Below are 13,192 nucleotides of genomic sequence, written 5' to 3' on the forward strand. Positions count from 1 at the left end.
CCACTAGTCCAGTTTGCGCCAGCCATGAGCCCAGAACTCCAGAGTGGGCAAGTAGGATTGCTCATTGAATGAAAATTATAAGAACTAAAATTAATATTAATGAATAGTATGGTGTGGAACTGCTCTATATGATGCCCAGAGACAATCAATGATGCCAGATGATTCGGCACCACATTATTGAAACTGACATGATCAGAAAGCTGCTGAGAATTACGACAATTTATGAAAAAAAAGTTGATTAAGTTTCAAAAGTTTATAAGTAAGTTAATAAGTTTATAAAAGTAATATTTAGTATTATACCATGGCCTGGGTGAATACTCGATTCTGATTGGCTGCAGGGTGTCTATAAAAAATCTGTAGGACACCTACTAAAGGAGTTCTAGTGAAACTGACTGTTTACTGTTCTAAATTAATGCGCGACATTAAAATAAAAAGGAAATGTGAATCTGTTATGTTTAGTGCTGTCAGTTAAACGCGTTATTAACAGCGTTAACACAAACCATTTAACGGCGTCATTTTGTTTTATCGCGAGATTAGCGTTCTTTTGGCATAGCAAACTTTTGTAGTTTTTTACATGCTGTTGCAACAACTAGTAACGTTAGAAAAAACTACAACACCACACCGGAATTGATGCGCTACATTAAAACAAAAGGAAACGTGAATCTGTTATTTCCAATTCGTCCTCTGAACGCCACATGATGGCGCTAACACACAAGCTGCAAGAAGTAAGCTATACTGCCCCTCTTAACTGACTTTGTTTTCACAGCGAACAACGTTATCTCACATCCCGTTCACTGTTCTGGTCGCTTCTTCAGGCTGCGGCCGCAGTAACGTTACACATTGCGGGTGACCATTGTCAGGTATTAATGGACAATGGCGAAGTTCATTAATACCTGACAATGGACACCTCGAAGGGCATTAACCCGCTTATACCATGGTCACTTGCCAAATAACCTATTTTTAAAACATTAGTTTATATTTTAATTTGTTTTACAATCAAAATCTAAAGTTTTTCCAAACAATAACTCCGTTTACGCCTGAGGGTTGGACTAATACCTGGAACAATCATTACCATCCTATAAGGTTCTAATGCAATGCAAACGTTGTTCACTCCTCCAGGAAATAGGAAGGACCTTAGATACGACTTGCCTCCCTTATTTATATAGTCCGCTCAGCTCGTAGAACCCTTCAGCTCAGCTACGAGCCAGAAAGCTAACGCTTTGCTAGCAACATCCGAAGTCAATCACATTGTGTACAGTTGGCAATCAGTAAAAATAACATGACAGTATGTTGAACAGCAAGACAAGCTAGCTATCCAGCCATGTCATTATCCCCAAAACAATATAACGATTTTTACGAACTATTTTATCCGCGGTCTGTAACGTTACTGTCGGCCGCAGCCTGAAGTGGCGACCTGAACAGTGAATAGGATGTGAGATAACGTTATTCGCTGTGAAACAAAGTCAGTTAAGAGGGGCAGTGTAACTTATTTCTTACAGCTTGTGTGTTAGCACCATCCTGTGGTGTTCAGAGGACAAGTTGAAAAAAAACTAGTGCTGTCAAACGATTAAAGGGGTGGTTCAGAATTTTGGACATAGGACCTCATTTCCAAGTTAGCCGGTGTGTTATTTATCAGTGGAGAACGTTTTCAACACTTTTCATCCAGTCCTTCCAGTTGCAGAGTTCGCTGTTGCCTGGCTAGCGCAAGTCAACAGTATCTGCTAGCCTGCCACTAAAAACAGTCTTACACACTCCACAGTACACCCGAGGCAAATAAATTATAATGCCAGACTATCAATGTAATTGTCTGTTGATAAAATAATGTTAGAAATAAAACTACCCTTGCATCTCAATGATCGCATTACATTTTGAGGGACTAGTTTCTCAGCAGCGGCGGAATTTTACTTAGCTCCGGTTAGTATTACTGCGCCATAAAGTAAACAGAGGAGCGCACCCCAGTCGGGAAACCTAGTAGCTGCTGGCTTGGACATCAAGATACCGGCGGAGACTCTACTCAACTGGCAAATGTGTAGTGATCATTTTAGACCAGACGACTTTGAAAAACCCCGCAATCTAAAGGACCACAAGTCACTGACAACGAATGCGGTTCCATCCGTCTTTCTAGATGCACCAACAGCTACTGATGAACAGGTAATAACTTTCGGTAGGCTACTCTAGCTAATAAAGCTAGCCCCTTTCATAACGTTAGCCTAGCTACTACTGATAGATTGAGACTGACAACGTAATTGGAACATTACTGTTCAATGCATTGTGGAGAGTGACAACGTTAGCTAATGGTATAGCTACACTCTTGGTAGATACCTGGCTGGGCTAACCGCTAACTTTAGGTAATTGCTGACAGAAACGTCATGTAAGCTCGGACAGTTTACATGCAAATTGCTAGCCCGTGTGCTTTCATGTACCGGTAACGTTATGTGAGTTATAGCCTGGCAGAGTGGAATTAGTTGGAGCTCACAGCTTGCGTGATTGTCATGTAAACCGGCTTTCTTGGTAGCCTAGGTAGTATCACTCCGCCGCTGCTGTAGCCTATACTACCAACTACAGGGAACAAAGTATAACTATTGCAATGCGATGCAAGGGTAGTTTTAATTCTAACATTATTCTATCAACAGACATTTACATCGATAGTCTGGCGTTATAATTTATTTGCCTTGGGTGTACTGTGGAGTGTGTAAGACTGTTTTTAGTGGCAGGCTAGCAGATACTCTTGACTTGCGCTAGCCTAGCACCAGCGAACTCTGCAACTGGAAGGACTGGATGAAAAGTTTTGAAAACGTTCTCCACTGATATAATAACACACTGGCTAACTTGGAAATGAGGTCCTATGTCCAAAATTCTGAACCACCCCTTTAAAATATTTAATTGCAATTAATCGCACATTTTTATCTATTTTAAATGTCCCTAGATTTCTTTTTGTCCAATTATTTTTTCTCATTTTAATGCTCTTATCAACATGGAAAAGTGGATCGGCTTGCTTTGTGCTTTTGTCGCCTGGCTTTGACGAGGGGGCGGAGAATTGGCATCAGCTGTGTGCTTGGCCATCAAGTGGTATTTCAGACTGGACGTGCTGCGATGATAGCTCAGTTCACAACGACAAAACACACAGATCACTTTGGTCTTGTCAATGGAACCATTTGGCAACTTTTTAAAAGTAAACTTTCCATTCAGAATCTTATTGGCATCCATTTCGGCGTCTCGCGATCGCCATCCACTCAAAACGTAATGTTAGCCTACTACTCTTTGGCCGGCTCGCAAGCCCAAACAAGTGTGTGCAGCGTGCCTGTTGTTTTGTTTCCGGTCTAGCTAGATCCGGTTTGGTGTTGTAGTTTTTCTAACGTTACTAGTTGTTGCAACAGCATGTGAAAAAAACTACAAAGTATGCTGTGCCAGAAAGAATCTCGCGATAAAAAGATTGTTGCCGTTAAAATGGGTGTGCGTTAACGCCGTTAATAACGTGTTTAACTGACAGCACTAAAAATAACAGATTTAATGTAGCGCATTCATTTAGAACAGTAAACAGTCAGTTTCACTGGAACGCCTTTAGTAGGTGTCCTACATCACTTTTTTATGGACACCCTGCAGCCAATCGGAATTGAGTATTCACCCAGACCATGGTATAATAGTTGTGAGTGATCAGTCCGTCATTCAGTTGTCCATTCCAGCCCATCATGCGTAGCTAGTACAGTGCAATAAAAAGGTGGAATACGCTTCTTAGTTTTCTTCTTACTGACATAAAGTCCTAAAGACTAAGAAGTTACAGTATTTAAATGCATGATACTGCTTTTATCTATCAGTGGGATAGATAGATAAGAGTAAACTCTACTGAAATTCCCCTCTCCAAGGGCAGGGCTGTAATTAGCCGAACATGGTTAGATAGTGCAGGTTTTGTGAGGGAGAAAGAGAGACCTTAAAGAGAGAATGTGAACGCAGAGTGAGGTCTCCATTTAATTAGCAAGACAGCCAATGAGACTGTTAAGAGACAAGATAAGAGATTGTTAAGAGAGGTCACAATCTAAGAGGGAAAGGGTGAAGACAAAGAAGAGAAGAGAAGGTTGATAAGGATTTGGAAATGAGCAGAAGCACAAGCAGAAGACGCACGGGAGCAGGAGGAGAGATAGGAGGGGAAAAAAAGAATAAAAAAGATAAATAGGCAATGTAAAACCCTAAGATGAGGACAAAGAGGGGAGCAAAAAGGAGGAATACCAATAGATTGAAATGGGGCGGAAAAAAGAAAGAAGAAAAAGACTGTAGAGGGTGATAAATCTTGTAGAGCTTTAGCAGTTAGTTGGTTCAAGGCCATGAACAGACTACTGTAGTATTCACAGTCTATTTCAAGGGGTGAGGAAAGCAAACGCTTGAGAGAGGCACAATGTAACATTAAGTACACAATCAGTAGATGTGTTTTCTCCAGAGAATGTATGATGGATTTGGCTTTCAATTCAGAGGGTTAAATGTATAGCCACTGTACTAACTCATCCCAATAGACAGTTTAAATATATGGCTGAGATTCATTCTGTTCCTGTCCCTGAATCTAGTCTATTAAGTTCTAAACATAGTTTTGTTCTAAAGCAAAAAAAAAGGAGTAACATTCTAGCTGGTCTTACAGAGCAAGGGTGCCTTAGTTTCCTTTAGTCCTACAACCAATGAAAGTAACAATAAAAAGGCTGTATGTTCCGTAGACAGAAGTTAATGAAAACAAAGTATCACTACTTACTTTACTTCCTTAGTCTCCCTTGCTATATTCTGACAGAACAGTCAGTCAAGAGCCTGGGGAAACACACAGCTGCCATCCACAAAACCATCAGTAACTTTGAAGCATGGCTTGCCAAAGTGGACAGGTCTGGGTTGCCCGGTCACTTCAGCTGCCCTTTAGTGGCGTCTCAGAACAATTTGTGGTAACACCAATAAGAGAAGCCATGAAGTATCGGGATTCTAGGGACCCCAAAGTAGCTGCAGCTGGCATTGAAATTCGCACTGGCAGAAAGTGGAGTGAGTTGCAGATGGCAGAGGTCCGTTGTCGGAACGGTGGCAACAGGGCGATCAGGTCTGGGCTACTTCCAGAGCTGCCAGATCAGTAAAACAAAAAGAAAGGAGCGACAATATCTCCTCCAGGAAGTGGTGCGCACAGGCGTAGAGGAGGTACGTGTCAGCACCCTACCAAGTCCGGCGAACCTGCTCATATAAGGCAAGAGTAAAACACCCACCTGCCCTGTGCACTGGGAGAGGATCACTACAACATCTCCTCAGCAGCCGATTCAAAGCCCTGGCCGATGGATGCTATCGCGGGCGCCATGGTCAGGTGCTTAAGGCAGTTGCAGAGAAAGCCACAAGGTGGCTTTGGATAAAGAGGGCAAGCCTGTAGATTGGTGCTACTGGGATGCAAGCCTGATCAACCCCGGCTGGGTCACCTGGGGGAGGGGATAGGAATTTGAAAGACCCGAAACCCCTGATGACCCTCGGATCATTACTGATGATGCATCCCAGCGCATCCTAGAGATGTTTCTTGTAACTTGTCTATATGGTGACCATATAGTATCTTTTCAGATGTAAATGCAGAGCAAGCTATTACCCAGGGTCCACTATGTACTGTGCACCCGGGGGGGGTATTAGTATACTATATTAATACTGTATGTAGTTATACAGAATGCCACTGAACAATACTTACTATCCTTTACAGTGTGTCAGGTGTGCAGTGTCTATAAACATAAATGCAAATGTTATAAACTGATAAAACTGTGTGGATATTTCTCAGTGTAAATATACCTGATGGTACAGTGTTTCTGGTCATCCAGGAAAACCCAGTGGTAGGACACGGGAAGCGGGGAACAGTTGGTGATGGAGATTGCTCTACGAGTCATTGAGCAGTTGAGCACACAGCCAAAGTCCACTGAGGTGGAGGAGAAGTGGAGGTTGGGGAAGTGGACCTCAGCGTGCAGCTCCACCATCTCTTGCTGTGGGTGTCCTGGGTAGTGTACCTTAAGTAACTAAAGAAATAAAATGTCAAGGTAGGAAATGTATTTCTCCAAAATAGTTGATATTACAGGTAAAACATTTCAATGGTGGAAGTAAGTAAACAGATTGTTTTCACTTAATGCCAGTGGTCCCCAATCGTTTTGGCTTGTGCAGTGGTGGAAGAAGTATTCAGATCCTTTACTTCAGTAAAAGTAGCAGTACCAAACTGTGAAAATATTCCACTACAAATATAAAAAAAGTACATATTGTGCAGTAAAATGGTCCCTGTCAGTGTTTTCTCAATTAAATATGTTGTTTTTGGACTAATATTACTGCTGCACTAATGTTTATGTTGCATTTTACTTCGTAGATGTTTAAGGTTGTGCTAATTTTAACTCTTTTATATACTGTTGGGCATTGCTACAGCAATGCATCCCATTCTATAAGCTCGTCACACAGTATGTCTGTAGCGTTGCTGTCCTGTAAGAACTACATATCTCTAACAAGTCAACTTTTCATGATAATCCCTGTTTTCCAGCTATTTTTTTTATATAGTTTATTTTGTATAATAAGTAGAAACATTGCACTGCATCCTTCAGTTTATCATTTAACATTCAAATTCAAAATCACCAATTTCTCTTTCAGAGAAATGTAGCGGAGTAAAAGGTACAATATTTAATGTAGTGGAGAAGAAGTATAAACCTGCATAAAATGGAAATACTAAAGAACTACAGAAATAGTAAAGTGCAAGTACCTTAAATTTGTACATAAAATACATTTGTTCAATTTTATTTTAGCCTAATATTACAAATCACACATTTGCCTCAGAGGGATTTACAACCTGTACAGCATATGACACGGTCTGTTGTTTGACCCTTGAAAAAAAACGTTAGCAGGGAATAAATGGTAGAAACCTCAGGGAGAGCCGCTGAGGAGGTTATGATCTCTATCTTAATTTTAAATTAGACAGAAGATATTAACATAATTTTGTATAGCATATCTTTTTTTTTTTAAATCCCTTTAATTATCTTGCGAACCCAATGCGGGTCCTAAAACTCATGTTAGGAACCACTGCCATATTGGCTAAGCCATGGTGTACTAAAAAGGTCACAATATAACCCCAGATGAAAAAGCAAAGCATCATTTAAGACAACAAAATGCATCAGTTACCTCATCCATGACTCGTGACACCCGATCCTGACAGTAAGATGGATTAAAGCATACCCACAACTTCGCCTGCCTCCCCTCACCTACAACCATGGACTAGAAAAGAGATACAGTACAGTACAGTAGTTAAAATACATAAAATACAGGTATTGAAGGAATCATGCTGATTTTGCAAAAGTTTGGATTACAGATTTTTAGGGAAACTAATCAAGGCGTTCTACAACCTTTTTCATTTTTTTGTGAATCTGGCCTTGCATGCTTGATGGGAAATCATTACAATACACTTTTAATCTGATGACTCCCAAAGTATAAGTTCACAACCCTTTGAAAAACCTTTACACAGTTTAATGAAACGTTTATTGTAATCCTGCCATGGGCAACCTTATCAGAATATCCTGCTACTCTTTAGCTTCATTCAGAAACTTGCCAAGGGCTTGAAAACCATTTTAATGGTGGATTCCAATCCCACATTTAAATCAACTCTCAAAATTGAGAAGAAGAAGAGAAAGTTAGAGCTGTAATAAAATTAAAACATGGGCATCATCATCTTTTCTCAACAGAGATGGTATTCCCTGTTTCTTGCACAAGGACTATGGATGTAAATTAGTTTATAGCTAACTCTGGTACAGCTGAGAGGCTGTGCACTGTCCCTGTTAAATAAACAAACACAAATGAATGAATGAATTATTTAAAAGGAATGTACAAACTGATATTCCATCACGGTGAAAAATAAATTATAATGAGTGCAAGTCCAAAAAAATGACAGCCGTGACACTCATTTAGAAGGTATGAAACATCTAAGAGTGTATCTGATTCGGCACATTAACTGTGATCAATAAATTCAGTGCTGTTGCTACTAATGTGTACACACATGTCCACTACAGACAGTGATGGAGTACTCAAGTCGCAGTTCTTTGGACTCCTGACTCGACTTGGACTAGCGCACTGATGACTTGGACTCAGGCTCGAGGATTTATGAAATCGGACTCAAGCATTTATGAAATAGGACTCGGGAGTCAGATGAAGTTTCTGACTAGTTTTATTTGTAATAGGCAGTGATGGAGTACTCTAGTCCTGGAATCGGACTCAAGTGCGACTTGAGTAACTATTCTCTGGACTCGTGACTCGACTCAGACTTTAACTCAGGTGATAGTGTTTTGACTCCGACTCTTCTCGAACTTCGAACACTGGGGACTCGAGACTTGACTTGGACTCGACAGTTGGTGACTCGACTACAACACTGACTACAGACAAGATGGACAGTAACACTGAACCTACCAGTACCTTAAACGTCATCTGTTCAGAAGGTGCCCTTGACTATCTTGTTGTTGCCTTAAACTTAGTTTCTGACCCTTTTAAACACTAACAGTAACAGATCGATCAGTCATAAGCATTGATGTCGACTGTTCATGCTTGAAATAATGTTCACTTTCTCTGGATATAATTTAGCACAATCGTTAGCACTTATCCCACTACAATTAACACAGTGCTAAGGATAACGCTGGATTGCAGTGATAGTCACTCAATGCAAATCAAGTCTCAGCTATGCAATAAACAACATTAATTCCGAAAAGTGATATAAGAGCTGAAATACTAAATTAGCAATCGTCGCTGTTGGAGCACAGCTTTCCTCGAGGGTCTGTGTGTTCTCGTTGTGCCTGCCTTTGAGCAAGGCACTGGCCATTAATCTGAGGATTTTCCCATGAACGCACCAGAGAACACAGCTCCTCATAATTGTTTTGCTGAATTGTACTTTTCCATTGATCATTTAAGGTTAGTTCTTGAGATAGAAGAAGCTCTGACAGCAAGACAATTTGAATGAGGTAGAAAATAGACAGAGATTGGAAAGAGAGAGGATGGTGGAATTATTAAAAAGAGAAATAAAAAATGTACAGAAAAGTTCATAAACTCACTCTACATTTAAGTTGTTTCAATGCACAATCTATATTCAAATCAGTACTTGCATGACTTTAGTGTATGGTCACGTTTTTCATACACTGATTCTTACGCTTACTTTCCCATCTGCCTAATTTTCTGCATGAAGGCAGTGTTTTTATTTTTAAACTCATAATCTGTGATCTAAATATTAACAAACCCCCACTACCACAGATCAAAAACTACATAGGAAACTGATATCCCTCTCAAATTGATTGGCATGTCTTTTTTGACAGAACTTTAATCAAGGGTAACTTGGGTGAGTCCTCAGTTAGATACTTTTACAAACAACACTGTGTTGGTAGAGGAGAAGCAGTAGAAGAAGAAGAAGAAGACCAAAATCAGCAGGTTTATCCTGCCTGGAACTTGAAATGAAAAACAAATAGACAAATAACAATGAATCGTGACTAAAAGGGAGAGATGTGTACCATAGTGGTAGCTGTGCTATGGGCTCCCGAGGCCTCACATAGGGAGAACGGCTCCACGAGAGAGAGCTCCATGGATAGAGGCAGAGATGACAAATTCTCCAAGACGAGCTTCTCGTATAGGGGCTTTAGACTCTCTCCTGGGACCTGTAAGACATATAAATAATTTATTCAACATAACAATATAAAGACATGTTTGAGGAATAGCAATCTTACATTAATTCTTTGTTCTGATCTGATCAAACTTCACAGAGTTGCTCAAATTCTCAGACATTCCTTCAAAGCTATAGTGCATAGTTTCTGTCTCCCCCATGAGGAATTCTAAGTAATGACAACAAAACTGTCGGCACGGCCATTTGATACAAGCCTCACACGACCGCGCACCACCCCCACCCCTCCTCCATGCAGTTGCTAGTAGCCAAGGAGGACACGGAGGATTAAAAAAACATCATGGAGTTATCTTCACTCGACACCATTTCTAAACATAGCCATTCTGAGAAATACAGAGCAAGTTTTGTGGAGCTGATAGTCTTAATTAGCTTTGTATCAGTTTATTTGGCAATGGCTTGAATGTAACGGACGTTCATTCATATAACAGCACAAATCAGCACAAACGTAGCACAAACGATTGAGACCATTTTGGGGAGATTTGGACATTAATGGGGGGCTGGGTGATGTCACTGGCCAGAAAAAGTAAAGTTGAATTACTTAAAACCCTTAACAGCACAAACGATATTTTTTACGGCACAAACCGGCACAAACGTAGCACAAACATGGGGGGCCAGCTTCACGCAGGTCTTGGAAATCCGTAGCTGTGGCTCTTGAGTGAATCTTTTAAAATACCGTAAGTTTTAAAATAATAAAAAAAAAACTTTTGCCTAACCTTCTCTGTGTAGAATTTCAGCTGCTTGGAGGAAATGCTGAGCATAGGAGGCACAAAGCGACAGGTAACATCTACAGACATGATGAGCTCATTACAACCCTGGCGACCCACAATGCCACGGCACACCAGACGCTCTCGTACAACCTGGGGAAGACAAGAACATATGAACTGTACATGTACTACAACATGCATCTAATATAATGGACACACACATTGACTCAGTAATGTAGTACTTTTTGAAGGTCTCGGTATTGTCTCGGAATCAACCACATTTGTACTCGGTCTTGTCTCGGTCTCAGATAAAAAGGCTCAGACTCAGGATTTTATTTCAAGATCAATACCAATACCAATCTGCAGAGATATCACTAAATTGCCTGTGCATTGTCTGATTTATGTGTTAACATCATTACTGTGATTAGATGTAAAATGTCCTGCTTCAAATGGAACCAATAACTTGACTCATTTCTAGTTTGAAATTTGTTACTGTTAACCCCCTCTCCCCGACCCCTTAACACGCACTCCCAAGAAAGTGAATGCGGGAGACAGGAGAAGGAGCTCTTCAGAGCTTGAGTTTATTCACTTTTGGGCCTGCAAGCAAACTGTCTCACCTTGGGGCAGTCTGAAGATCCCGTCAGCACCATGTCAACGGAGCAGCCTGGCAAAAGCTCCACGCGAGAAGGTGTGAGGCTGAACACAGGCTTCTCTCTGCTGGAGGAGAGCAAAGATCCATGGCCTGGAATATCCTTCTTGGGAGCGGAGATGGACGGCAAGACGGTTCGGCCAGATAAGTTTCCCCCCTTTCGAGTTTTTGGTGAGTCTGAAGATCCCGTCAGCGCCATGTCACCACAGCCCGGAATATCCTTCTTCCTTTGAGATGAGATGGAGGGCAGGTTGGTTCGGCCGGACAAGGTTCCCCCCTTACGAGTCTTTGTGGAGAGCAGGAAGTCATCAGTCCGCCAGTGAAACCGCTGCATTCGCTTCCCACGGTTGGTCAGCTTGAAGTGGTACTGGCATGACCCAGGGCTAATGGGACATACCGAGGACAGCGAGGAATTAAGGCATGTTGTCTATTAACTACTACATTTTCAGTTCTAAATCACCATATCAACATTAAGTCAAATTTGAGTAATGAGTGTGACATCTTTTATTCTACCTGAAGTATGTGCCTAGGTCAAGGTTGGGAGCAAAAGGCTTGTCACTGACGATTGTGGTGCCAGTGCCTGTGGCAGACAGAGGGACAGTGTGTGTTTGACTGTCCTGGATGGATATTTCCAGCATGGGTTGGAAGTGAAGCGTGTCCTCCAGATGTGCCACTACTCTCAGCTCAAGCTGGCTCTCAGGTGGCACTTCCCCCTCACTGGGCTCAACTCGCCCAAAGGACTTTCCATAGCGCTGAGGAAACAGAAACACAAGGAAAAGAGTTTGTTGACCGTCTGAATCCGATGAGCTAAAGTGTTTGCTACAACAGGATGCCCGCCTTTGCATCCGTAGAGTTGCAAAGTAATAGTTACAGCAGCTAGTTACAAGACGGAAATGTGTTGATTGAAAATATCTCCCTTCACGCAATTGAGGCCTATGCTACGTATGGACCTGTAAAGATAGATAGTGTATATCATATAGCCCCATAATCACATCAATATTTCTGAGTTGCATGAGATCCTAGAGGTACAGTATAAGTAGAGCAGTGGCTCCTTGCCTGACATAAGTAAGAACAAATATCTCCCTGCTATGATTATGATAATGGGTAGAGTATGATATACAGTACAGTTGTATAGAAGAAGTTAAGATGAGTGTATCCTATGATAACGTGTTTTAAAAGCCTTAACACATGGATCGTTTGAAAATGTTATTTGTCTCACATCTACACTCTCTTTGAAGTGAGCATAAAAAAGAGACTGCCGCAAGACAAAATCAACATTCCTTCTATTTCCCAGCTCTGTGGATGGTATAATTGCATTGATTTGAATGAAGTCCAATGCAATGAGAAAACAGATGCGCTGTAAATCTAATGTTCATTTCCAGTCCTTCAACAAAGCCCTTCACTGTGCTCACTGTACTGTACAGTATATCTATATATATATATATATATATATATATATATAAGCAGTCGTCGGGATCACAATCAATGTTCTGTACAGCAACTCTGTTGATGAATGGCTGGAACATAAACTTTTTGAGAATGGGTTTCCTAAAGATGCAGTGAAGCTTAGGAATAATTTATGTCCTTTGTCAAATACTGCAATTTGTGATGCATCACTGAAGCAGAGACGGTACTAACAATCATATTGATTGAAATGATATTTGAAGATTTAGTTTGATGTCTCTGTTGAAAGCTACTTCCTTACAGAAAAGTCCTGCAGGAAAAGAGACATTTGAAGAAAGATGCCTGACACAAGCAGGCAACACTTGACCAGAGAGTGACTTCAGGAGTCATAGATCACTTTCTCAGCATTTGTATGATCGGGTAAAGGAGCCACTGAAAGCTGACTTGGTGTGGGTCGATACAAGGGTGATCAGAGTAAAGGGGGTGGGTCGAGTCAGAAGAGGAGAAAGAGCAGGGGGTTGACTCTCCAGAGGACGGAGCAAGACGACTGGAATCTCAATAATCACATCAAACCTGCTGCATCCCACAACTTGATTAGCATTGATTGCTTTTGAATGCAGCACAAGTCAGAAGGGCTTAGAATCCAAATCGGTGCTGTATGCTGTACAGCTATCAAGAGCACATGAACCCGCATAAATCTAGCACAAAACTTAAATCTCACTTGGCTTCTGTTTCTGCTTGCCAAAAAAATAATAAATAAAAAAG

The 13,192-nt window shown here is 41.1% G+C and overlaps 1 protein-coding gene across 1 annotated transcript in view; it reads right to left on the reverse strand.

The window, feature by feature from the left end:
- Positions 1-13,192, reverse strand: part of hydin (HYDIN axonemal central pair apparatus protein) — a 106,920-nt gene that overhangs the window by 66,961 nt on the left and 26,767 nt on the right. Inside the window, 7 exon segments of the mRNA XM_078258062.1 lie at positions 5,785-6,005; positions 7,144-7,236; positions 9,504-9,647; positions 10,384-10,527; positions 10,992-11,116; positions 11,234-11,406; positions 11,537-11,775. Of these exon segments, the coding sequence (XP_078114188.1) occupies positions 5,785-6,005; positions 7,144-7,236; positions 9,504-9,647; positions 10,384-10,527; positions 10,992-11,116; positions 11,234-11,406; positions 11,537-11,775 (1,139 nt within the window).

This window comes from Sander vitreus, chromosome 8 (assembly GCF_031162955.1).
Source record: "Sander vitreus isolate 19-12246 chromosome 8, sanVit1, whole genome shotgun sequence".
Lineage (NCBI taxonomy): Eukaryota > Metazoa > Chordata > Actinopteri > Perciformes > Percidae > Sander > Sander vitreus.